At 39.5% G+C, this 26,436-nt stretch overlaps 1 protein-coding gene and 1 long non-coding RNA gene across 8 annotated transcripts in view; one reads left to right on the top strand and one right to left on the bottom strand.

Annotated features, from left to right (window-relative positions):
* SLC10A7 (solute carrier family 10 member 7) overlaps positions 1–26,436 on the bottom strand; it is a 254,159-nt gene that overhangs the window by 22,154 nt on the left and 205,569 nt on the right. For 4 of the 7 annotated variants that reach the window (XM_013059153.2, XM_013059150.2, XM_004758018.3 and 1 more), the window contains 3 exons: positions 18,925–19,090; positions 17,700–17,751; positions 8,076–8,149 (listed from right to left, as the gene is read on the bottom strand). In XM_013059153.2, coding sequence (XP_012914607.1) covers positions 8,076–8,149; positions 17,700–17,751; positions 18,925–19,090 — 292 coding nt within the window. Of the gene's footprint in view, positions 1–8,075; positions 8,150–17,699; positions 17,752–18,924; positions 19,091–23,990; positions 24,148–26,436 lie in introns of those variants that run through there. The other 3 variants (XM_045078339.1, XR_006606249.1, XM_045078338.1) reach the window with 3 other exon arrangements.
* The window catches only part of LOC106006399, a 52,376-nt gene continuing 38,492 nt past the window's right edge, over positions 12,553–26,436 (top strand). The window contains exons 1-2 of the long non-coding RNA XR_006606250.1: positions 12,553–12,814; positions 23,939–24,039. This is a non-coding gene — a long non-coding RNA (uncharacterized LOC106006399). The remainder of the gene's footprint in view (positions 12,815–23,938; positions 24,040–26,436) is intronic.

The raw sequence follows: 26,436 nt of genomic DNA, 5'->3' as shown, positions 1-26,436 counted from the left end.
AAGGATCTCAGATTCAAGTCACTGGGTTTGCTAGATTCTCTGTAGCAAGTAGGAAGTGTCTCTATAATTTTCAGGCAGTCTACTGATCAGCGAGAGTCCATTTATTACATACAAAGTAACAAGTCGGCAATTTCATTAATAACAACCTATTTCAGAATTCATTAGGCTGATCAGCAAAATCTCTGGTTGACAGAGATACAGATAACACAAGCATTTGTTGGAGCTGCCTCTGGAGTATTCCCTTTCTGATAAAATAGTAGCTGAACACTCGGGTGAGTATTTTCCATTAGAGCCACTGGCCATCCCTGGTGCTGAACTTTAACTACTACATACATATATGATGCCACACTGTGAACACAAAAGTATTTTCAAGTAAATGGCTTCAAGCACGATGTTTGCCTATTAACTACCCAATTATGGTTAACTATTAGCATTATTCCTACTACTATTGAAAACATGATGAATAGAGACACAATTGAAAAATAAATTTAAAAAGTATAGAAACTCTGTAATATAAGAGGTATTAATAAAATCTAAAATCTAAATGTATTAATAAAATCTAAATATTACCTTGAATCAGGAATTTTTCTGAGTTTTAATTTAGCTCTGCTTCCTCCCTGGTATCAGGAATTTGAGCTAAAGTTCTATTTAAAAAAAAGACAGTAGAAGCTAAAGCCTATATGGTAACTATCTGAGGAAGAGGATAAAATCTCACCAAGCAGGTATAAGGTAATACTTCTCAGACCTTGGATTATGACCCATTAATGAGTTGCAGATCAACTTAATGGGTTTTATCCACCACTTGGATAGAATACGGAACACAACACATTCAGTAAGAGTGGATGTTATTTTGTAAAGCAGCGCATACAGGCTCACACTGTACAATGTGTTTCTGGGGGTTGCAGTTAAAAACGTTTGACAGTCTATGGCATAGGAAGTGTGGAGGAGGAGGATGGGAGTTTTGGGCACTGATCTTCCGGATGAATATCTCTTGGTGTATCTCTAAGATTTATGGTACTTGAGGGTCAGGGTAACAAAACCAAAACCCAAAGAGGTTTTATCATCCTTAATTTTAGACTTGCTGCCTGGAACCTGGGAACTTCCAACTTTTTTATTACGTAAGTCTAGATATGCTAGTCATGATTTTCAGAGACCAAATTCAGAACCAAAAACTCAAAACAAAATAGTCCCCAAACTTCTGAAGAACAGAAGTGTACCAGTTAGAGAACTTATGTTTTTTTCTTTCTTTATATGGATCGGAAAATGGTATAAAATACTGGATAATCCTGCACTTCTTTTTCAGCACAGTAGTAAAATTCCTTTTTGTCTATAATTTCAGTGGCATTTTTAAGAATCTGTCAAATGGCAGAGCTCCCAAACTGCCTTTCCTTACACAACTGCAGTTCCAGTGGCAAACCGCAGGACAGAAATATATTTAGGGCTCTGGCCCACACACAAACTTCTATTTTTTGTCTCTACTCTGGATTTCAGTTTCCATTTTAACAGTTCATTGTCATACAGCTAAAAAAGAGTGCAGACAGTGATGCCTCATGAAAGGTAAGGGCTGACTCATCAAGATTCACTTTAAATAGAAAATAGAATATAACTTGTTTTGGCTATTATGTCTTGAAATCTTTATTTCTTATTTATTTTTAAGTTTTTATTTAAATTCAATTTAGTTTACATATAGTCTATTATTAGTTTCAGGGGTAGAATTTACTGATTCATCAGTTGCATAGAACACCCAGTCCTCTTTACATCAAGAGCCCTCCTTAATGCCCATCACGTGCTACCCCATCTCTCCACCTACCTTCCCTCTGGCAATGCTCAATTTTCTCCCTAGAGTTAAGAGTCTCTTATGGTTTGCCTCTGTCTCTGTTTTACACTGTTGGTAGTAATGCAAACTGAAGCAACCACCTAGAAGAGAGTGTGGAGTTTCCTGAAAAAGTTAAAAAATAGAACTGTCCTATGACCCAGCAACGGCCTACTAGGTATTCATCCAAAGGCCACAAACATAGTGATTCAAAGCAGCACATGTACCCTGATGTTTACAGCAGCAACGTCCAAAATAGCCAAACCGTGGAAAAAGTCCAGATGTCCACTGACAGATGAATAGATAAGGAAGATGTGGTACATGTACACACACACACACACACACACACACACACACACACTGGAATATTACTCAGCCATCAAAAAAAAAATGAAATCTTGCCATTTGCAATGACGTGGATGGAACTACAGGGTACTATGCTAAGCGAAGTAACTGAGTCAGAGAAAGACTAATACCATATGTGGAATTTAAAAAACAAAACAGATGAATATTAGGGAAGGGCAGAATATAGCTTTTTGTTACTAAAGATAAGGTAGAAGGAATGAGTGCCAGTTTATGCCTGGGCATAAACTCGTGCTTATGGGAACAATTATAGATATTAAGTATTTTTAAATTGTTTTATAAGTAGCAATGTCATCAAAAGTGATTTTCTTTTTTAAACAATTAACATATTTCAAATGTACACTGAGATTGCCCATTTACAATATTTGGAATCAGGATAGTATTTTTCGGCCTTCAAAATGCTTTCATATCTTATTATCCAATACAATTCTGGAAGTTAGGAGGCAGGGACTCCAGTCTCTATTAGTTATACGATCTGGGATGTCTGTAAAATTTTTCCAAAATTTCTTTGTAGGCAAAATAAGACAATTACTGACCTGCTGATATTCAAGGTTTTGGAGTTACATGATTTAATGAGCTCAATGCTTTAAAAAGTGCTTCCCATTTATGGGGCAGTTTTATTGAGACAACAGTCTCTTTATGCCAAATAGAGTCACAGATAAGCTTTAAGGGAAAAGAACTACAGAAATGCAAACTTTCCTATTTCAATCCTACCTCTTGAGAAAATAACGTGTGTGTTATTAAATGATCTTTCCAGCCCAAGTTAGGGACAGGTAGTCCTGTCTCATTCTCAAACAGCTTCCAAGTAAAACTGCAAATAAGATCCTTTGCAGATTCTGTTTCTCTGGTGAAACTCTTTGGAATATGAAGTATTTTTAAAACTTTTTTTGGGAGAGGCAAGAGCCGTATTTCCTTTCGTGTAATACTGTAACATTATTTACATAACTATTTATGAACTTTTTTCTCTTTCACACCCTGCAGGGAAACTGTTATCTTTTTTTTTTTTTAAGATTTTTTTTTATTTATTTGACAGAGAGAGAGAGATCACAAGTAGGCAGAGAGGCAGGCAGAGAGAGAGGAGGAAGCAGGCTCCATGCCGAGCAGAGAGCCCAATGTGTGAGTCGATCCCAGAACCCTGAGATCATGACCTGAGCCAAAGGCAGAGGCTTAATCCACTGAGCCATCCAGGCGCCCCAGGAAACTGTTATCTTAAAGAACAGAAATATCATTCACAGAGCACAGACTTAAGCCTGGGAGGAATGTCATGTGTTATCTAGTCCATCTTCTCATTTCACAGATGAGGAAACTGAGGCCCACAGCAATTACATGATTTATTTCAGCTTTCGGTGAGAGAACTGAAAGTTGAATCCAGACTAGAATTAGGAATATGTCTTTCTACTATTTGCAGAGTCCCACGCCTTAGCAAAAAGTTATATTCCTTTTGCTTGGTGCACGGTTTCTTGTCACAGTTCAGCTATGTAGCCGCAATCATGGCCTCATAACGAAGGGTAAATAACGTGAGGGAATACCTGCCTTGATTCATCTTTGTGTGTGGCGTCTACAAATGGTAAGACATACAGTGGACTTTTAATAGGTATTAATCATGATACTCTAAAATTTCCATGGCATTCTTCCAACTCAGAAATGTTTTTGGAAAGAAGACACGAATGAGAATCTCACGACCGACTGCCAGTAGTCAGCTGACACGCCATAAGAGTGTGCGCTTTCATTTTGCTATTTAAAAACATGACAAATGAACATAAACATAAACTTAAGGACCTCACACACCCTGAAACATTCTCTTTCATGGTGTTGTAAGAATGCTTTTGTACACATCCTGGAACTCCAGATAAGCAAAGTGATTTGAATACTCAAGAGAAAAAGGTAAATAAAATAAAAGTAAAATACTAATTCCATAGAGTGCCTGGGATCGAATTTCTTTCTTGATGAGATCTCTTGACTCACTGTGCACTGAGCCATTGTTAACCAGGGTGCAGGCTGTTCTTCCATCTCTGCTACATACAGAATCTTGTCATTATGATGACACAGACTATCACTATACAAATATCGGCATCAAACTAGAGAAGACTTTGGGAGAGTTCATGGTTTTTACGGCAATCCACAGCAAGTGATGCTGTCTTGACAAAATACAAAATTACCTCCAACCCTGAGCCGAAGCTCGAGGAGAGCAGCAAACAAGCCTTGTAGTATTGTTTTAGATGAAGCACAGTGATAGCTCTGTGCTTCCTTCAGGCCTCCTCTTTCTTCCTGAACGAACTCCAGGGAATGGCATCATGTCAGGCTTTCCAGATGGATTATGTGAAGCCATAGCTCAATGTCATTTTCAATAGGAAGCCTCATAATTAAAGGTCAAATAGTCACTTCATCTGCAATCAATCAATAGAAAAAGTACTAATACGAAGAACTAATCAATCAATGGCAAATGCACTAATAAAAGCAATGAATCAAATTTAGCATCTGGGTAGATGCAAGTATACTGGAGAGATGGAGACAAGGCAAAAGCAAGAACAATAAAATAAACTGAAGTGTGTGTATAAGAGAATATTCAGAAAGCTTCTCAAGCGAGAGTTTTCATCTTTGGTTCATTAGTTACCTGGGTACCACTTGGCCTACAATGATTGATTCTTAAATACAAATAGTGTATATAAGACTGAATGGTATTTCGTAAGGCTTACTTAATGTATTCTATCGGAGGTGTTATATCTGTTTATTGTGTGCGTACAAAATCATTAAAAGAAATATTTTGATAGTGATCTCAAGAAGGGATAGATGCTTTTTCTAAATGCCAATTAGATATATTATAATCCATATAATTCATCATTGTGTGAGAAGTGAGAGATAGTATAACTCTGAGTGATATGATCTGAAATACGTTCCCTGCTTTCTGGAATCTGATGTTCTTTCATTTCCATGCAGACAAGAGCTCCCTTAGGGTAATTACTGGCCTGTAGCTCAGGTGACTATCATGGCACATCCCCTATACCAGTGATGTCAGGTCACTAGGAGAGGGGAGCACGCAATGCATTTTGTGAAAATGGATGCAGTGAAATTATAGGGCTTACCAAGTCCATTCTAGCAATGTTGAGCCAAACTCCCCTTGCTACAGGAAGGAAGTAAGGGCACTGCTGGAACAAGGACTATCCATGGCACCTCACTGAGATAAGCAGCAAAGAGGTCATACTTATAAATGCTACCTGGGAGCCTGCAGGAAGGAAGCCAGGTATGATCAAGGCATGATAGACTAGTCAGGTTGGAAGTAAAATTCTCGAAACTAAGAGCTAAGGAAACTGAAGCCTGGGGATGTCTCAGTGGAAGAGTGAGGACAAGTATTTCGGTCTTGCAATTCTAAGAGTGCTCAAGGCTATCATGTTATGGAAGTAACAAAGGATTTAGACTGTATGGTTACTTAGCTACCACGCTAGTATCTCATTGGAGGATCTAAGGAGCTACTTCAGGGGAGAATGCTACAGAAATAAAGTACATAAGCAGACAAAAGTCAAGTTAACTCAGCCCTTTTTAGCAAAACAGCTACTTCTGATGGGTATTCAGTGCACCCGTTTACCTGAAAATCAGGTTTCAGAAAGCACCAAGAACAGAAGAACATCACTTTGAGATTACAAAAAATGAAAGGACAAACAAGTAAAGGATCTGATGGGTAGGTGTTTTACTTAAAGAAGAGGAAAGAACACTGATGCTGCTGCAGTGCGCTTCTTGGGTTGAGTTCTTTGCTCCCCACAGCCAGCTCCAGCACAGAAGAAGATCGCAGAAAGACAAAACATCCATTTGTGTTTTCGGAAAGCAGACCCTTCGGAGTGTGTGGGGCTTAAAGCCCACATAGCAATGCGGGAGCGTATTTGGTGCCGCCATGCTCAGCATCTCCGCTGAGGACATGGGCTTATTGGATCCCTGGCTCTGGACATCTGAGGCATCAGGCAGCTCTTGCTTCTGGACTCCCTACCTTTGTAAGAGCACCTTACATTTTAGGAGACCTGGAGCATGAGCCATCACAGCACAGTAACAGCATCGGGCGGGGGAAGTGCAAGATGACTTCTTTGAAGTCAAAAATTAAACCACACCTATTACATGAAAATCCAGAGGACAAGCGGTCAGGGGACTGGACCCCGGAAATGGTAACACAGTTGTAAGTAACAGAGTTAATAATAACTGATAACAACAGCTGGGTGGGTTACAGAATTAAGCCCGTAGCAGTCTACACCCAGTGCAACGATTGCACACATTCTGCCGTGTGCTGGCTACCTATTATGTGTAAGTATTGTGCTAGGTACTTAACACATTTTGTTTTAAATCTTAATAAACTTCATAAAGTGAGGATTATGCTGCCCCATTTTACAGATGAGAAAGCTAAGGTTCAGGGGAGGTGAAGTGATTTGTCCAGAGTCACAAAGTCAGGATTGGAATGTGGATTCCAAAGCTCTCTCAACTTCAGTTTGATGATACTACGAAGAAAGTCTAATGGAAATACTGCAAGGTATGGATATTCAGTACAGTTAACCCTTGAACAACATGGGTTTGAACTACACGAGTCCACTTATACGTGGATCTTTTTTTTGATCAACCCTGTACAGGACTGTAAATGTGTTTACTCTTCCTTATGATTTTCTTTATAACATTTTCTTTTCTCTAACTGACTTTATTATAAGAACAAGGTATATACGTGTAACATACAAAATATGTGTTGGTTGACTGTTACCAGTGAGGTTTCTCATCAACAGTAGGCTATTGGTAGTTAAGTTTTTGGGGAGTCAAAAGTTATACATGGATTTTTGACTATGTGGGGGGTGGGGGATGGTGGTTCCCCTAAGGCCTCCCCCCACCCCCACATTATTCAAGGGTCAGCCGTTTATCATTTATTCAAATAAGATGGAGGCCTAGATAGCAAGTGCTCCTTAAAGAGTTTGTCCAATTTTGAAATCATTGTCCAAATTTGGCAGGACTGACAATAGATTCTATAAACAAATATGCTTAGGGTTAGTAAAAACATCATGAAACGTTTTCTAGCTTACAGACTGAACTTCTTTAACATGAACAGATAGAACAATGTCGTGATTTTTCATTCTCTTATGTCTCATGCCAAAATGTAAAGAAATTTTTAAAGTGAGTTTTTATCACAATGTGTCTACTACCCCAAGGAGTTTGTGGATGATAAATATTTCCAGAAGGTTCCTGATTTCTTAATGACTTTTAATGACTAAAAACATGGATTCAGGTGCCTGGGCAGGTTGTCAGAATAATGCCACTACACAGGATAAAGCTTAGTAGAAAACAGCAGTTTTCTTCTTGATCTACTTTTGTCTGTTAAATACACAGATATTTCAGTTTAGGTGCTAATCAGATTGAATTAATGATAGCCACATTGTGTTTCTTATTGAAATAACATTCTGAAATGAACTTTAATGTCAATATCACATTAGAGTAACAGTTTCTCTACCTTGCTCCAAGCTTCCAAAAAATAAGTTAACTTTTTCCAGGGGCAACTAGCCTTTCAAAACCCAGTCTTTGCCCATTCCTTTTCAGAAGTTCCTCACCCTTCCACATCCCTGACCCTGCTTCCCCCGAGCTTTTAATGTTCACATACTACAATGAAACTCTTTTAAGAGAACCACAAACATAATTACAAATTAAGCTAAATCCTACATTATTAAATTTAGGCCTTCAAAAATTGGTTCAATCAAATAATGGTATTTAAAAGGAATGACCCATCCTCACCTCACAGATAAAGAACCTTTTGTTCTTTATCTAACAGAGTGATTGATACTCTACTCCATTTAATTCGAAGAGCTACTTAAATTTCAAAATCGTAAGATGTAACTGTCTGAGGATAATATGCAGTTGGTTTTTAACTCTGTGAATCACTTACCCAGTGTGAGGGATTTGTGCGTAGAACAGAAAATGATTGCCACAGTGTCTGCTGGTGTGAAACCCGAATTATTCCTAGGGGCAAAAAGAGTGTTTTACAAATACTTGTATAAAAAGCCTACTTAACACATCCTAAATCAAATGCAATACCTACCTTCATGTTAACATCCTTTTGATCAATCCTGGTGACAGAAGTAATTCTATGCCCAAATGTAGAGAAGTGTCTGAATTTCTTTTTAGAGAATCATTCCTGAGTCATTTATCCACGAAGAAAAAGTCTTAAAAATGTGTGGTGGACACCACTTCTCCCCTCTTCTCATCCCCCATTTTTAACCTCTGGCAACCACCAAGCCATTCAAAAAAATTCATTTCAAAACGTTCTGTGTGTGGAAGGATATGTAACCTTTTGGGGCCAGCTTTTTCCCCTCGACATTATTCCCTGGACATTCATCCAGGTTGCTGTGTGTACCAATAGTTTATTCCTTTTATTGCTAAATAGCATTCCATGATACACATGTACTGTAATTTGTTTAACTATTCACCTATGGAAGGACAGCAGCACTGTATCTAGATATTGGTTGTTAAAAATAAAGTTACTCTAACAAATGTGTGGTGGAGGTCTCTGGAGATCACATAATCAGGCTGTGATGTAGGGCTTTGCAAAATCACGCAGTGAGGACCTGTGTTAGCAAAGTTACTAGGCTATCACTTGATATTAATTCCAGCAGCCAGAAAGAGTTAATGTATCTCTGTAATTGCTTCCCTCAAGAAGCAGTATAGAGAAGCAGCATACCTCTCTGGCAGCAAACACACCCTTTGCAGGAATACCTGGTATGAACAAAGATTTAGCATCATGTGTTTCAGTAAAAATTTTAAGTTTTCATTCCTTGAGCAGTTACTGTGTATCAGATACTCCTCTAAGGTCTGTAACATTTGAAGACCACTAACCCATAAGGTCGGTGATAAAATACCCCTATGTACAGATGAGAAAACTGAGGCACAGAGAAGTTGTGTCACTTATCCAGGGCCCCAGAGCTAGAGAATGACAGAGCCAGGATTTAAATCAAGTGTAGCTTCTGTGCCTATGCTCTTAACTGCTATGTTCTACTACTGTTATGTAATATATTAAGCATTAAAAAAAAATCTCACTTAGCCAAAAATCCATTAAATGTTATGGGGGTCAGTACTGGTGAATTTCATATTCAGATTTTCTATTTTAGAACAAAAAGATTTAGAAAACCAGAAGCCAAAAGGGTTAGAAATGTTGTTGTTAGTGTACTTGATATGTTAGAAACTATTCCTTCCTGCAGAATCAGGATTTGAAGGTACAGTAAGTCTGTTCATTCCTTGCCCTGAGTTAGCAAATGGAAAATGCTCTAGAACTTGACTCTATGTATACAATTGTGGATACAACAAGCAATCCAATTTTTTTAAAAAATTTATTTTCGGCATAATAGTATTCATTATTTTTTCACCACACCCAGTGCTCCATGCAATCCGTGCCCTCTATAATAACCACCACCTGGTACCCCAACTTCCCACCCACCCATCAATTCAAACCCCTCAGATTGTTTTTCAGAGTCCATAGTCCCTCTGGTTCACCTCCCCTTCCAATTTCCCCCAACTCCTTTCTCCTCTCTAACTCCCCATGTCCTCCATCAAGCAATCCAATTTTTAAGGATCTCTAAAGAAAGTGATCCCACCACTTTCCTTAGTAACCTCATCCTCATATATAACTTTCATTAGAAGAAAAATCTTCCCTAAACAGATCCACGCATCCTGTTTTCTTTGTTATATATACTCACTGGAGGGGAGAAGGGCTTCTTCCTCTTCCTCCTCATCCCCTGTGTTAAGATGAAAATTGTCCTTTGGTGTTCTTTCCTCTGAAAAGCCATGTGTGCTCATGCTTCCTAACTAGTCTGATCTGGTCTTTTTGGATTACAACTTCCCAGTTTTTGGTGTCTTACCAAAATTGAGAATTCTCATGGATATGTGTTACTTGAGTATAAAAAGATTGGCTTACTGTTCCCACACTTTATTATCATATTTATATTGTGCTGTCAGTCCTCCTCTTAAACATTGAACTACACAGCTGACATATTCCTTGATCCTTTTGTTCATCATGTAGGCATATATATATATATATATGCCTACATGATTGAGAAAGAGAAAAAAGAGTGGGTGTGAGGGTTATGGCACCAAAGAAAAGGATTATCTCAAGCTTGGCAGAGAATGGGGGATAATGATGGAGCACACAGAGAACCTTCTTGAAAGAAATAACCATCAAGCTGGGCTTTAAAGGACAGGTTTAGACATGGGTGGGTGTGTATTTCAGGTAAGGGGACAGTGAGACTGAAATCTGGGGGCCAAGGGGACAGTTGGCAAAGAAGAGACTCCAGGCTGACTTGAGTGCAGGGACACTGGCTTGTGACCAGGAGTGTGGACTTGACAAGACGGGCTACAGATGCTGGGAGGAAAAACCACCCAGTGTGGTGCAAGAAAGACTGGCGATGATGAGGCCAGGAACTGGCCACTTCCGCGGGAAGTGGAAAGCTGTAAGGGCCTGAGGAATCACAGAGAGGCAGCAATGCTGGTAACAGACATGAAGACAGAATTATAAGAACTCGTCAACTGTTGACGTCGCTCTGTGAAATATTCCTTCCCAGCAGCTTAAGAGCACAGGCTTTGGGGGAAGACCCACCTGAATTTCAATCCAGACCATTCTTTCACTTATACAGAAAATGGGGATAATACTGCTGGCCTCTTAGGGGTCATTGTGAGGATAAACGCCAGTGTTTGTTAAGAAGTTGGCACACTGCAAGTGTTTAACTCAAGCTAGCTGATCTTTTTATTGTTACTGTTACTTTGAGAGAGGAGAAAGAATTAAAGAGAAATAAGAAGCTTCCAGCACATAGGCTTAAGAGGAGCACTAGGGTGTTAATAGAAGTAGGGAAGGAAAGAGGCGGCCCAAAGGGGTCTGGGCAGGAGGCCAAGGAGCGAACAGAATTTGTATTAGAGGGTACCGTTTTTTCAAGAAATCTGGTACAGAGAAGAAAAAGGTCATGGGAATCTGAACATGACCATGCAAAGAGAGTGAAGACCCAGTGGGTAGAAGCAACTGATGAAACCAGGTCCTTAGAGAGGTCCCAGAGGCTCAGGCTGTGGGATTAGCCTGAGAGGGCTTATTTCCTTCCAGAAGAAGACAGGGTGAGTGAAAAATATGGAAAAGTTTCAGGTAGAGAATGGGAAAGGAGAGGCAATTTATATCAAAGATTTTACTTTTTTTTTAAGTTTTTTTTTTTTTTTTAAGATTTTATTTATTTGACAGACAGAGGTCACAAGTAGGCAGAGAGGCAGGCAGAGAGAGAGGAAGGGAAGCAGGCTCCCTGCTGAGCAGAGAGCCCGATGTGGGGCTCGATCCCAGGACCCGAGCCAAAGGCAGAGGCTTTAACCCACTGAGCCACCCAGGAGCCCCTTTTATAAAGATTTTATTTATTTATCTGACAGAGATCACAAGTAGACAGAGAGACAGGCAGAGAGAGAGAGGGGGAAGCAGGCTCCCTGCTGAACAGAGAGCCCGATGCAGGGCTTGATCCCAGGACCCTGAGACTATGACCTGAGCTGAAGGCAGAGGCTTAACCCACTGAGCCACTGAGGTGCCCCGAGATTTTACTTGCTTTGTATGGCATGAGGCACTTTGCTCATCCAGAGTTTGAGGCAAGGCTCAAGCCGGGGACCCAAGAAATAGGGAAAACTTACAAGAGGCAGATCGGGGAGTAGGAAACAGAGTCAGTTCACACTGACTAAACCCCTTCTCTAGGAATGAAGGCCCACCTGTGCTTGCGGTGTTGGTGACGCTACAAAGGCCCTTGTTTATAACCCACTGTTGCTGCCTCTGGATTATGCAGTTGCTTCGTTCCAAGAGAGTACAGCAATACACTTCTCCTTTAGTGAACTTGCTCAGCTTGCTACCGTGCTCGTAGTGCATTTCCAGTGTGTCAAAATCTCTCTGGGGGAGAAGGCTCTGATTTAATCCGGCATGGGCAGTCACGGATTAGAGCGGCACTTACAGTATGGCTGGGGAGGGTATCTGCAAGACCTGTTCCCTTGTCCCATTTCAGGCAAGGCGGCTGAAGCTAGGCCTGTGCGGGGAAGCTTCCGACCCAATCTGAGTTGGAACCCTGCCCTATGGGGCTACTGACAAAGGGGATGTCGGTGGGGAGGGAGTATCCGCCCATAAAAATGGATTGCTTGAGGTTAAAAACAATATCCTCCCTAAACACTCCATCAGGAGAGAAAGAGCCTGCCCCCTACCCCGGGCCATGGGGAAAGCCAACAAAGCAAATGCTCTCCAAAGCCTCCATCCATGTTGAGGAGGAGCAGGAAACACTGAGCCTTCTTCTAGGCACCCTACTCCCAGTATTTCCTTCTTCTTGGAATAGCCTTAGGTACTACCACTTCCTGCCTTTTCCGGAAAGGGAACTTGAAGCACAACAAGGGCAAACAACTTCTCTAAAGTCACACATCGCCAGTCAGGAGGCTGCCCGGAACTGGAGACTAGCCTGCTTTCTGAGAAGGAAATCAAGAAAACAGAAACACCACCACACACTTTGGTGGATGAGCGCGGCCACCTCAATCAGTAACCTTCCTTCAGCTACGTTCTGTCACGAGGCGGCCCAAGGGCAGCAAGTCAGGACAAGCCCCAGAAAAAGGAAGCATCCTGTGCATTTTATTTAAGTGGTAAGGACTATAATTATTTTCAGTGATTAACGTCTCTATTGTGTCTGCTCATGCTCTTGAAAGGAATCATATTACTATTTATCTTCTAACTCTACCTTATCTCTTTTTAATATTGATTTCCTTTTTATCCTGTTTTTATAATTCTTTTGATCACTTTGGCTTCCCTTGAGATGTTTATTTCCTTTTCTTCCCAACTGGTCTTTTTATGCTCTTTCACAAAGCTTTCAATCAGTGTTTTCCACATAATATTTATCTTGCCTTTCTCTGCAGTACTCACAAAGGAAAACATGTCAGAAGGTTTTACTAGTAGAATCACAGAATGTAGAGCAGAAAAGGTCCTCTGAGAGAGTTCTGTCTAAGCCCACGGTTTTTAGAGGAGGAAACGTCCATGTGAAATACTTTCTTTTGTTAACCTTTGTACCTGTGTTTCGTCCTTACGTAATTTTAGAAGAAGCTCTCATCTGTCATTAGCTGTATGCCACTAAACAAGTTACCCAGAGTTCTGTGGCTTAGTTACCTCATGTCTGAAATGGTAAGACTTACCATTAATACTAATACCTGCCTTCCCCCTACCCTCCTTTGCTCCCTCCGATAACTCCCTCCCTCTCAGGGCTACAGTGAGCCGCGGATTGAGGCACCCGATTAAAAATGCACTGAGATAGGTGGGGCGCCTGGGTGGCTCAGTGGGTTAAGCCGCTGCCTTCGGCTCAGGTCATGATCCCAGGGTCCTGGGATCGAGCCCCACATCGGGCTCTCTGCTCAGCAGGGAGCCTGCTTCCCTCTCTCTCTGCCTACCTCTTTGCCTACTTGTGATCTCTGTCTGTCAAATAAATAAATAAAATCTAAAAAAAAAAAAAAAAGGACTGAGATAGGGATGAAAACACCTATGCAAATATTCAAAATTTGTTTTCTTCTTTTTCCCTTTCTCAGCAGTTTCTTTTGTCACTCCAGTGATACTCTGGGTTTCTATTATTCCAGTTATCAGCTTTCCAAACTGTCTTTTATGTATTTTTTAAAGCTCACAATTACTGCTTTCTTTTTCTAACCTTTTCAACATTTTATGTTAACTCTGACAGCTTCCCCAGGTTGCAGACTATGGACAGGGTACAATGGACAGCTGACTCTCGGTTTGATGAATCAACTCTCGTCTCCTAGCATCTCTGACAGTGTAACATCAAAGAGAATGTACTACAAAGCTAGAAATGCTAATTTCTTCTCTTCCATCATTAGTTTGTGCAATAATATAGCTAAATTGTTTTTGTATAACATTTGACAGTTGCTAACATTTATTGAGCACTTAGTATATGCTAGGTGTTGTGATGAGGGCTTTATGTGCATATTATTCAGTTCACCAAATGACTCTATGAGGTAGCTCCTACTACTATGTCCATTTTAGTAATGAGGTATGACAAAAGTCACAAAGTTATTAAGTAGGATTGAAACTCATGTCTGTCTGACTCTAGAATTGGAATTTTTAACCCTGTCATTATTCTGCTGACAAATAAGAATGCAGAGTAGTAACTCTCAAATATGTTTTAAATACTCAAAGTCGTAGTTCACATGTCAGACACCAGAAAGCTAACACATCCGGTCAGTAAATCTAAGAAATGTTAACTAGGTAGGAGGAATGTCGTAGGAAAGTTGAATTTTCTTGGCTGGGTCTCTCCTGCTTTATGCTAAATTTCCATCATCAGGGGTTGGAGGCATACTGTATAAAAAAAAGAGACTGAGTTCCATGTGGAGATTTTTGTATCAATATCTGGACTGGTTATAGATTTAGTGAGTTGGTAAAAAGAGAGAGAGAGAGAGAGAGAGAAAACAGGCCAATTTCACTAATTTTAAATAGAAAGAAACAAAAAGTAGAAAGAGAAAATGAAACTCAACAGAGTATATAAACCAGTGGGTCCTAGTTCACACTCTTGGTGTCTTTGACTAATTTGCTTGTGTGAGTAAACTTGAAGAATCCAGTTAAACACTCTCTACAGATTCCTTAACCAAAACAAGCATTTAAGAATTTTAAAAGTAATTGAAATAGTTTAGTGCAGTGGGAAAAGTGTGGGCAAATGTCAAATGGAAATGGATTTTAATTCCACATGTACTCTTTGCCATCTGTTATTAAATTACTAGATTCTGATTTTAGGAGAGCTATTATACCAAACTACTCTAAGTACGGGTCCTCATCAGCAAAACAGCAACAAGAATGTATTGTATCCTAGTCTTTGCTGTCAGACTTTCATGAAAGAACGTACATATGGTCCTCACACAGTGCCTGCCGTAGAGCAGGGGTCAGTAAACATTGGTATCTTTTATTACTCCAATAAAATCCTTAGGCACAAATGATGTCTCTCATAGTGAAAAACAAAAAACAAAAATACAACCATCTTCTGAATTTTATTCAATTCAAAAATCCCTGGTTTTTAATGGACCAATGTGGGAGGAGCATGGTGACAGCCATTCCTTAGTCTGCTGTTTATTAAAGAAGGGGCATATCTGACAGCTGAACAGGTTCCAAAGGCAATAGAACTTCACAGAATAATAGGGTCTTAGGATCTCAAGGCCTTACGGAAATCCAGTCTCCTCCGCACTGAAAACTCTCACTTTCCATCCAACCAGTGGGGACACCCTCTCCGCCCCAGCCCTCCTTCAGCCGTTCCAGCAGCGGCTCTTTTGTGCTTTTCAGCATGTTTTCAGCCACAGACAGGACATCTGCATCCTACCCAGTCTGACAGAATAGGACAGGATGAGTGGCTCTACTTCTGCCACAAGGACTAGCACAGCACACAAACAGCTGGGGAAAGGCACACATCTTTTCTAGGGCGACATAACAAACCATTTACGAAGAGAACTTTAAAATAGCTCTGACTCCTACACTACCCAATTAAGTCACATTTTCTTCATGTCTTAATGGCTCTAGGCTTCACTCTTCCTTTATAAATCACAACCACAAGCTAGGGAAAATTGTTCCGATTACACCAATCAATAAATTTTTATTGACTGTTTACAATCAGTCTCATGCGATGCCAAGTGCTGTAAGAGCCAAGTGCCCAATGCAAGGGCTGAACCCAACGCTGCTCTGCCACTGTTTCAGATCTCAAGAACAACCTGGGCCCTGGGCAGTCTGGACAGCTCAGTCAGTTAACCGTCCTTCTCTTGGTTTTAGCTCAGGTCATGATATCACCATCCTGAGATCCAGCCCCGCATCAGGGTCTGTGCTAAACGTGAAGCCTGCTTCAGATTCTCTCTCTCCCTCTGCCCCTGCCCCCCTGCTCCCATGTGCAAGTGCACACACACTCTCTCTCCAAAAACAAACAAACAACAAACCAAACCAAAAAAAGCCCCAGGCCACTTCCCTCGTGGCAACTCACTGCCATCACCCAGCAATCTGGTCCAAGTCTGCCTTTCTAGTTACTGTTATTATTTTTTAATCTTTCTCTACTCCTATTGTCCCACTGTGTGTGTGTGTGTGTCCCACATTTGCATTATTTTTCCCTCCACCAAGAACCTCCTCTCTGCATCTTGTTTTGCTGGTTTGCTGAATAATTAGCCATTCTTTATAATTCCTGTCAAATCCCATCTCTTCCATGAAGCCTGGTTCTACCACTCTTTCTGGAAGTGCTTTCTTCTTTGAATTGACTACAGGTTGGCTCCCTGTCTACTGAGAGGACACTTAGTTATCAGACATATATCTACTCTATAAACTCATGCAAGGTCAAAATCATCTCTTCTTTGTGGTACTCACTGTGGTAACTTCCTCGTACTGAAGGCTTAAGTATTATCTGTTGAATGTACGATTTGGTAGAAGAAGGTGTATTAGAGGTGAGCCTTTAAGAATAGGAAAGGTGAACTAGGGCATAGAGACCAATTTAATGAGGACAGCCTAAGCAAGTAGCAGAAATGAGAATGTATGAGGTTCCTCCAGGGAACAGCAAAGATTTTACCTCAACCTGAAGCTTAGACAGGCTGAAACTAGTAGTAGTTCACTTAGCCCCCGCAAAGTGAACTTCATTCTAGGGTCCTGGAACCACTGAAGATCTCTGATAAGAGCTATTATGATGCTATTATGATAAGAGACTATTATGAGAACTTTGAGTTATTGGAAGCAGTATGAAATACATAAGAAAAATTCATTTTAGAAATAAAGATAGATACTTACAAGTTATCTACTACAATAGTCCAGGGAGAAAAGAGGCAACAAGAGCCCAAATTAGGGAAATGGCTTTGAGAGCTCAAAAGAATTACAAAGGTATTTAAAAAATATTTTCAAAATATTTAAAATATAAATATTTCATATTTATATTTTTATAAATATTTAAAAATATTTAAAATATATTTATATTTTATTTATATTTAAAATATTTAAATTTATATTTTATTTATATTTAAAATATTTAAAAATGTAAATATTTTAAAAATTTTAAAAATAATGATGCAAAGGATTCTAGTCTGAGTAACTCTGTGGATGGTGATCCCACTAACAATAAAGAAATGAGAGAGGAAGAGGCAGTACTAGGGAAAAATTTTAATTCCATCTGGAGACTGATGTCTTCTGAAGACTGGTGAAGATATCTAAATGGTTAGTGATAAATAGTGCTGGAACTCAGGAAAAACACTGGAATGCAAGGTCCCGGCATGAAAATTAACAGCAGGAAGCTGACAGCTTGAGCCAGCAGAATGGCGGAGGCCACCTAAGCACACGATGTGAGCAGGTGACACAGGGCCACAGACAAACCCTTCGGGATATCTACAACCTGAGGGTGGCAGGAGGAAGACGGAATGATCAGGAGACAGAGAAACAGTAGATTAGCACAGTGGCACAGACGCCAAGTAAATAGCACGATTTGTCATTTAAAAAACTAACAACCACAAGAGATACCATATCACTTACCTTGTTGAAAAGAGGAAGGTTAAAAGCATAAAACTCAGCTGGATAGAAAATACTGGAAAAAAAAAAGATTGAATCTAAATTAGGGGTATAAAAATATCTGTAGCGTATTTACCATACGCTTAGTTTAATCTGCAACTTATGAACTCAAGTAGAAAAGCAAACACACATTGCTAAACTGGTAGACTCATCAAAGTTAGTGGGACTAAATTCGTTCTTATGGAAGATATCCCCAGGCATCATCTATGATGTCTACTACTCTGCAAATCTAAAACCCTCCTTGATTTGAGACTTGGTTACTTAATTTGTTCAATTTAGAAAGAGCTGGTTTATGCTGTGGGTATTTATAGTAAATTGCATAACTGCAGTGGCATATAATATATATTTTGGAATAACTCACGTTGTTTTTTTTTTTTAACTTTTTTTAAGATTTTTTATTTATTTGACAGAGAGAGAGATCACAAGCAGGCAGAGAGGCAGGCAGAGAGAGAGGGGGGAGGAAGCAGGCTCCCTGCTGAGCAGAGAGCCTGATGTGGGGCTCGATCCCAGGACCCTGGGATCATGACCTGAACCGAAGGCAGAGGCTTTAACCCACTGAGCCACCCAGGCGCCCCACTCACGTTGATTTTTAATAAGAAAAGATTCTTAGGTATCTTTATAATTACAAAGTTGTCTTTGCTATTACAGGATAAACAGAACAAAAAGTTGATTTCTGATCCTTGCAATTACTTGCATTTCATAGTTTGCCGCTTCTTAAAATGAAATTACCTTGGGTATAGTTTAGTAGAAAAGATGATGCAAATGTCCACATTTTAACTAACTCAGTCAACTCTTATACTTAGAAAATGACAGTATTAAGTAAATAAATCCTACTTTTAACTCATAATAAAGGGTAAGATTAGCTCAACGTTACAGTAAAATATATTGGCAAAAAGTATTCAATCTAACATTTGAATGTGACAGATCCCATGCTTTCTTTCATCTGGCATCAACTACTATAAATCAAACATAAAAAACAAAGGACATTAAATCATAAATATGTAACTGATGTCTTCTTAAGGAACAGACACACAGGATAAAGTCACTGAGCACATATAAGATGAAGCTCAATATTATTTTCTAATGAAATTAACATTCAATGAGTTTGGGGGACACAATTCACAATTTCTTCCACTTTGCTCCAGAGGAGACGGAGGGGATAGCAAAAATGTTCCATCTTCCAACTTACTTATGAACAGGATGAGAATAAGGCTGAATTTATCCAGGTCAATATTTGGGTTCGAGAACGTGTCGCAGAAGGTGGTGTAGATGATCATGAGGAGGACACTGCTGCTGATAGCACCAAAAGGCGGCTTCTTTCTTTCAAGCCAATCCTTGATGTATCTTCGGACAATCTGAAATACAGAGATCAACAGGTTGCCTTTTTTCAAAGATGTAGGGAGTTGAGTTGGGCATCGCAAAGTGATTCTGACAGCAGAAAGACATAAAGGAAAGAGAATAATTTGGATGATGGCCACAGTGGATTTCAAAGCTTCCGTGCCACACCACTCTTCTTCTGGGGGATTTCGCATTTGTAGTGCAACTTCCACTGGTGTCCATAATGAGAGTAGATTTTCAACTGCATTCAAATCCATCCTTAATCATGCCAAATGCTCTTTGCTAGCTGTCACTGAGACATGCCCATTAAGCCTCCCCAAAGTTTATCTCCTCTGCTGATCCTAATGGATGTGTGTAATTATCATAGTCCCCTTTGCCTCAACAGACAATTCCAAGTTCAACTTTGGGAATCTTAAAACTCTGACATCTTCAAGAATTTCAAGACAGTAGGTAATCGAAAGTGATCCATGGAACATATTAATATTTAAAATGCAAGCAATGCACCAGAAGTTTTTAATTAAATTATAACTCATGCTTGAAAAGCAAAAGTGCATGTGTTGTGGGAGTTTAAATAATTCAAACTCTGAATATCTAGAGTTTTTGTGAATCCAAAGACAAATGCCATTTGCATGCTTTTAGAATTCCAGAATTAATACTTAAAAATGAATAAACCTGTCCTAACTCTCCTACAAAAGGACGAGTGAATAAAATTACATAGCAATCCTCTCTTCTTTAAAAATCAAATCAGATATTTAAAATCAGGACAGGCTGAATATTGGTGATAACTTTTGCTTGGATATAAAAGTGAACCACTCTACTTAAAACCTTACACTTTTGAGAGAAGCTGAACAAACCCTGTAATAAGGACTATAGCTGAGACATACTAAGTTTCGAGTCACTCATTATTCTGCATAATTGAACATGAGATTTCACAACAGGCTGAATTACCATGATCCATTAGCAATAATGAGGTCAGGGAACTTCTCCTGACAAGGCTGATGGGGTTCTGTCATCTTCTGCTCTGTGGCTAAAAACGTTTAATTCACAATAGAACATACCTTCACAGATACTCAAAAACAAAGTAAACTACTCTCAAGAGAACCGCTGAACAAATGGCTATTAGATCAACTTCATCCATTCTCAAGGACTCAGTAAGTGAAATACCAGTATTAATAAAGCAAATTCTAGCAGAAAGCTGACCAGTTGGTACGAAGTACCCCAAGAACAACACCTTGATGGCTGGGTGGGCTGGGAATGAAAGAGAAACTGTTTTGCTTTTTAATTTAATTTATCTTAATTTTTTCTTGGTGCTCCAAAATTCATTGTTTATGCACCACACCCAGTGCTCCATGCAATATGTGCCCTCCATAATACCCACCACCAGGCTCTCCCAAACCCCCACCCCTACCCCTCCAAAACCCTCAGTTTCTCAGAGTCCACAGTCTCTCATGGTTTGTTCCCCCCTCCGACTTGCTGAATGAAATAAGTTAACCAGAGAGAGTCAATTACACATGGTTTCACTTACTTGTGAAGCATAAGGAATAACACGGAGGATATTGGGAGATGGAGAGGAGAAATGAGTTGGGGGGAATCAGAGGGGGAGAAACAGTGTTTTTTATATATGTAGACAAATAGTGGTTAAAGATTAAAAAAAAATTAAATCTAGTAACTAAAATTACACTGAATTTATAAAAAAAAACTTGTGATTTTTCTTTTTGTAGATATGATCCCAAACCATAGTAATTTAGTTCCAGTGTTCATTTCTTTCCTTAAGGTTAAGGATAGGGACACCTGGCTGGCTCAGTCGGTAGAGCATGGGACTCATGACCTCAGGGTTATGAGTTCAAACCCCACGTTGGGCATAGAGATTACTTAAGAAAACTGTAGTAAGGTAGAGAGAAGTTAAGAGCAGTTCTGCCACACAATGTTAATGGGCTGATACATTAGAACACAAATTTTGGATAATAGTACTTGAGGTTCCCAGATGGCTCCATGTTCAGATATACCCCTGTGGGGGTAAGCTCTTCTCTTTTTGTTCAGAGAGACTTCATTTAAGAGGTTATTTCATATCTATTATATTTGGTAGCATGAAACTAGTAGTTGCCCAAATTTAATACAACTCAACTCCTTTAGGAAGCAAAATAAATGGAAATTACACAGAGTTATTGAAATTGATGCTGTCCTCCAATCTTGTTTCAATATACAATGATTAAAGAAACAAATGTCCTCTCTCTGCAATAGGTTATAGAATGTAAGATCCCAATTCCCAAAGCAGAAGTGTCTTCTACCACCACTGACCCCACTGACAAAATAAATAAGATAAATATGAATGAGGCATAACCTGGAAGTCAAAGCCATTTTAAAAACCAAGACAAATCTCTAATCATCAATCGACTTTATAAGCTGCAATTTGACTTAGTTAACCTAATTACCCCTTTCCTCAATACCAAGTACTCAGAGTCTCACAGTACAGTAGGACTTTTTCAGTATGGCAGGAAATATGGACTCCTAAGTCCTGCAACCTCTTACCCAAAACGCCTGTCTTCTAAACACATCAAAGTGTTAATGCTGGATACTTAATCTCAATAAAGAAAACAACTACAAAGTTGGAAATTGGACAGAGCCACAAGTTAAGCAATAACCCTAGGTGAAAACAGATCATCTTTCACTGTTTTTAGTCTTGTAGTGATATTTGTCTGTGTTTTCTAAGCAAACCATTTTATAAGTTTGCCAGGCTCCATAGAGCTTTTCTACCTGCCTAAAATTAAATTCACAAAGAGGCTTCTTTTTGTAACCATGTACTGAGAAAAGTGTTAAAATCTCTCCTGAACTACTGGGCGAAGTAACATTGATATGCCTTAAAGATATGCTTTGGATATAAATGTCAGGAAACCCCATCTCCTCTTTGTTCAGCTACTTACACTTCTGATACAATCATCCTCCATTTATCAAGAATCGGTGTCATTTTAAAATTCTCCAAATTTCTTTGCCTTGTAGAAACACGTAATAACTTTCTAGGAAACAAGCCTTTGCTAGAGATAGCAACCCAACCTGATATAGGTGCCTCAGAATTCCCTCTTTGCAGGGAGGGGTGGGGAGAAAGTCAGGATGAGGTGGGAAAAGGCATTTTTTTTTAAGATTTTTATTTATTTGACAGAGAGAGATCACAAGTAGGCAGAGAGGCAGGCAGAGAGAGAGGGGGAAGCAGGCTCCCAGTTGAGCAGAGAGCTCAATGTGGGGCTCAATCCCAGGACCCTGAGATCATGACCTGAGCCAAAGGCAGACGCTTAACCCACTGAGCCACCCAGGGGCCCTGGGAAAAGGCATCTTGATAAGGTGGCCAGTTGTAGCTTTCTTCAGGATCCATACTAACTCATTTGCATTCAGAGATCACAGAAACTTAGGAATTCAACATTAGATGACAAATCCTCATTGACTTGCTGTTCCCCAAGGACTGAGAAGGAAAAACATCTTCCTCAGGAAACTTTATCATCTCACTTTCTTCATTTTGATTTTCTCTATTTTTCATTAAACACCAGGAGAGCTTAAAGGGAAACTTAGATTTGAATGCCAGTACTTTTAATAAGCTGAGCCACATATCAATTATTATATAACCTCCTGGAAATCTGAGAAAATATGTCTTAGGTGACGAATGTTCATATACTGAGATAACTGAGATGTGTAATATCCATCATTTTAGTTTTCTCCAATTTTTTTCTGGGGCATTTTCTTGCTTTTCTCCCTTCTACTCTGTCTTTATATTTATAAATTGATTTTTGAGTGGAGATATGTGATAGATAGTTCTTCATATTAAGTCTGAGTTTTAAAGATTTATTTTTCTTCAAGGTGACTTGAGATTGTTTCTTCAAGTTTTATCCTCTATTCCACTGAATCTATACATTTACATAAAGTAGTTTGCTTTTTTCTTCAATCGTCTGTTGAAATGTATAGCCAGGGATACAAAATCAAATCCAATTATATTAACACTTTTCTTTAAAAATATTTTATTAAATATTGAGTAGATTCAAAATAATATCTAAAAAGTATAAACAGTCAAAGTACACGGGATATGGTAAACACCCATCATCTACTTAAGTATTATTTACATTGTCTCATGAGAGAAGTTGGTCAGATATTATCCTGCTCAGTTTACTTGAAAACAAAGGCAAGAGAGCCTGAAAAACTGGCATAAAATGTTAAAAAGTCATTGGGAGGAGGGTGTATGAGCAAAGAATATGACCTCAACCTCCTGAGGGAGGGAACAGGGCTTCGTGGTTAAAGGTATGTACTTTGGAGCTTCTTTCTTTGTAGTCTTGGGCAAATCTTTAACTTTCCTGTGCCTCATCTGTAAAATGGATCCATGGCAGTGAGGATTAAGTTATTCAATAAATGTAAAATGCTTTAGAACAAGGGCCTGTACCTGGAGAATAGTGGCTATTCTTATTTCCAAGTCCTGATTTGGTGCTATTTCTATCATACACTGTCTACCAGGATATCCCACTGCATAATTCAACAGCTCCTGTCTTCTCAGAGCAACTCAAGGGAAGCAATGAAAATAGTTCATACCTAGTATAATTTTAGAAATGTAAAATTTTACTAGCATTAATAACATTATCTTCAGCTTCAGCTGAAGATTACTTAATATGAAAAGTCAACCTAAAATTTTATTAGAATAAAGGTGGGGTTTAGCACACTGTTTTGAAAAATGTTTTTCAAAGGTGGTGGAAGTTCTAGTTTGTTAACATGTATTCATAAATCTCTCAATATAAAGCATGAAATAAGTAATTGTCATAAGGATTTAGATGTATCGAAGGGTTTATCAGGAAAAAAGAAATATTGCAATGACACGTTTAATTTATTTCTAGAACTGACAGAAGATGCAATCTCTCAACCATCTATGGAAAGACGTAGCTCATAGAGTCACAGCATCTTTGAGCTAGAAGATAACTCCTGTTCTACATATGAGGTAAGTGAGGGCCAGAAGTTGTATGCACGGTCAGGCAGTGGCAGAAATCAAACCAGACTCTGCATCACACTGCAGTCAGTCAATACTGAGTCCAACCAAAAAGAAGTACTGTATGGGGAAAACACAGAAAAACAGAATAAAATTAACTCTCAGTAACACAAGTAAAAAATTAAATAATGAAGCTTTATTATGACTAGAAGATTAAGGAAAACATTTTCACCTCTTCCTTCCTGGTCTTCTTCTCCCTCTAGTTCCCATTGTTTATTTAAAAGATAATGATTAAAAAATCTCTTTTTTAAAGATATACATACAAATCTAATAGAAATATACATCATGTGCCACCTCTAGTTACAATCGAGAGATGAGATTACCTTGCCTAGGTTCCTTTCTCTGAAGTAGTACATATGAGTCCTTCTAACAAGGTCCCCAAATACCACATCACAAAGTTTTGGTGGGTCAACTAATTACAAACATATACAGAGATAAATGAACAGAAAAGGTCCCTGGTACCATAGAGCTTATATTCTACCTTAAGAAGATAAATAGAAAGCAAAACAACGAACAAATCAACAAGAGGAAGATCATGGTCCTAAGCAGAGGTTTAAACTGGATGATATGACACTGACGATTGGGGAGCCACTGGAGCGGGGTAAGGAAAGGTCTTTCTGAGAAGGTGGACAGTGAGATGCTCCAAGCAGAAGGAACAGCTGGTACAGCTCATCAGAGCTGGCAGGTTTGCAAAATACAAGCAAAGTCAGTGAGACCCAGGTGCAATGGGAAAGTGGGAGAGTATTAGGGAAGAACCTAAAATTACAAAAGAGCATGAAATAATCTTGTAAGGAAATACAGTAGGATTTTTAGGAAGTGTTTAGTGATATTTTAAATTGGGGGTCATAAATTTGAAACAAGGTGAGACCAATTATGTGTTTCTCTAGTAAAGCTGGAAATCTAGGTAAAATAGCTACAGATGTAGTGAAAAGAAAGGCCATATGTACCCCAATGTTCACAGCAGCAATGGCCACAGTCCCCAAACTGTGGAAAGAGCCGAGATGCCCTTCAAGGGACGAATGGATAAAGAAGATATGGTCCATATATACAATGGAGTATTATGCCTCCATCAGAAAGGATCAATACTCAACTTTTATATCAACATGGACAGGACTAGAGGAGATTATGCTCAGTGAAATAAGTCAAGCAGAGAGAGTCAATTATCATATGGTTTCACTTACTTGTGGAGCATAAGGAATAACATGGAGGACATTAGGAGAAGGAAAGGAAACGTGAATTGGGGGAATCAGAGTGGGGGAGGAAGCATGAGACTAGGGACTCTGAGAAACAAGCAGCATTTTGGAGGGGAGATGGGTGAGGACTTGAGCCTGGTGGTGGGTATTATGGAGGGCATGTATTGCATGGAGCACTGGGTATGGTGCATAAGCAATGAACCTTGGAACACTGAAAAAATAAAATAAAATAAAATAAACTACTGGGGGCTCCATGAGGATAAATTTGAAGTTTTTTTCAGCCAGTGTTTTTATACAGTCCACATCCTACTTTTGAGTATATTTATTAAATATATTAATCATCTCTGCTTCTCAGGAGCTCCCGGATTAATTATAATCGCTCCCATGAATATTATGAATCAAGTACCATATGAACACTGGCATTTAGTCTAGAACGAGGCCGTCAGAGCAGGTGCACGGCACACCAAAGGACATTTTTGTACTGAGACTTTTTTTTTTAATTTTAAGATTTTATTTATTTATTTGACAGAGATCACAATTAGGCAGAGAGGCAGGCAGAGAAGCAGGCTCCCTGCTGAGTAGAGAGCCTGATGTTGGGATCATGACCTGAGCCAAAGGCAGAGGCTTTAACCTATTGAGCCACCCAGGCGCCCCTTTGTGCTGAGTCTTAAGGAAGGAGTTTACTGGTAGGAAAGGCCAGTACCTAACTAAAGCTGAGAAGCAGGGGCAGTGAAGGGGCGTGGCCAGGCAAGAGAGTGGTGCAGGCCTGGTGCAGAAGGAAGGGGATGGTGGGAGGTGACAGGGAAGAAGCAGGGTGGGGCTAGACTGTGAGGGGTTTTGTGGGCCACACAAGGAATGGGCAAAAGGCAGCGGGGGCAGGGTGGGAGGGGAGGCCTTTTTAAGAAGAAGGACAACATTTGATTTTTTTAGGGCTTTCCTGGAGGCAGTGAAGACATTGACTAGAAATGGGGAGAGGCTCACAGAAGGGACAAGAGGTGCAATAATTTAGAAGAGAGGTGACAAAGTTGTGACATCCTCTCTGGCGTGTGGGTGTGGTTGCAGATGCCAGATGTGAACGACTTCTGCAGCAGAAATGGAGGCATGTAGTGATTGCCTGAATGTAAGTGAGTGAGGATGTACAGAAAAAGAGGAGGCA

Source organism: Mustela putorius, unplaced genomic scaffold, assembly GCF_011764305.1.
Source record: "Mustela putorius furo isolate JIRA1106 unplaced genomic scaffold, ASM1176430v1.1 tig00000242_pilon_pilon_pilon, whole genome shotgun sequence".
NCBI classification, from domain to species: domain Eukaryota; kingdom Metazoa; phylum Chordata; class Mammalia; order Carnivora; family Mustelidae; genus Mustela; species Mustela putorius.
Note: the sequence above shows the minus strand (reverse complement) of the source record. Positions and strands in the feature narration are given on the sequence as shown.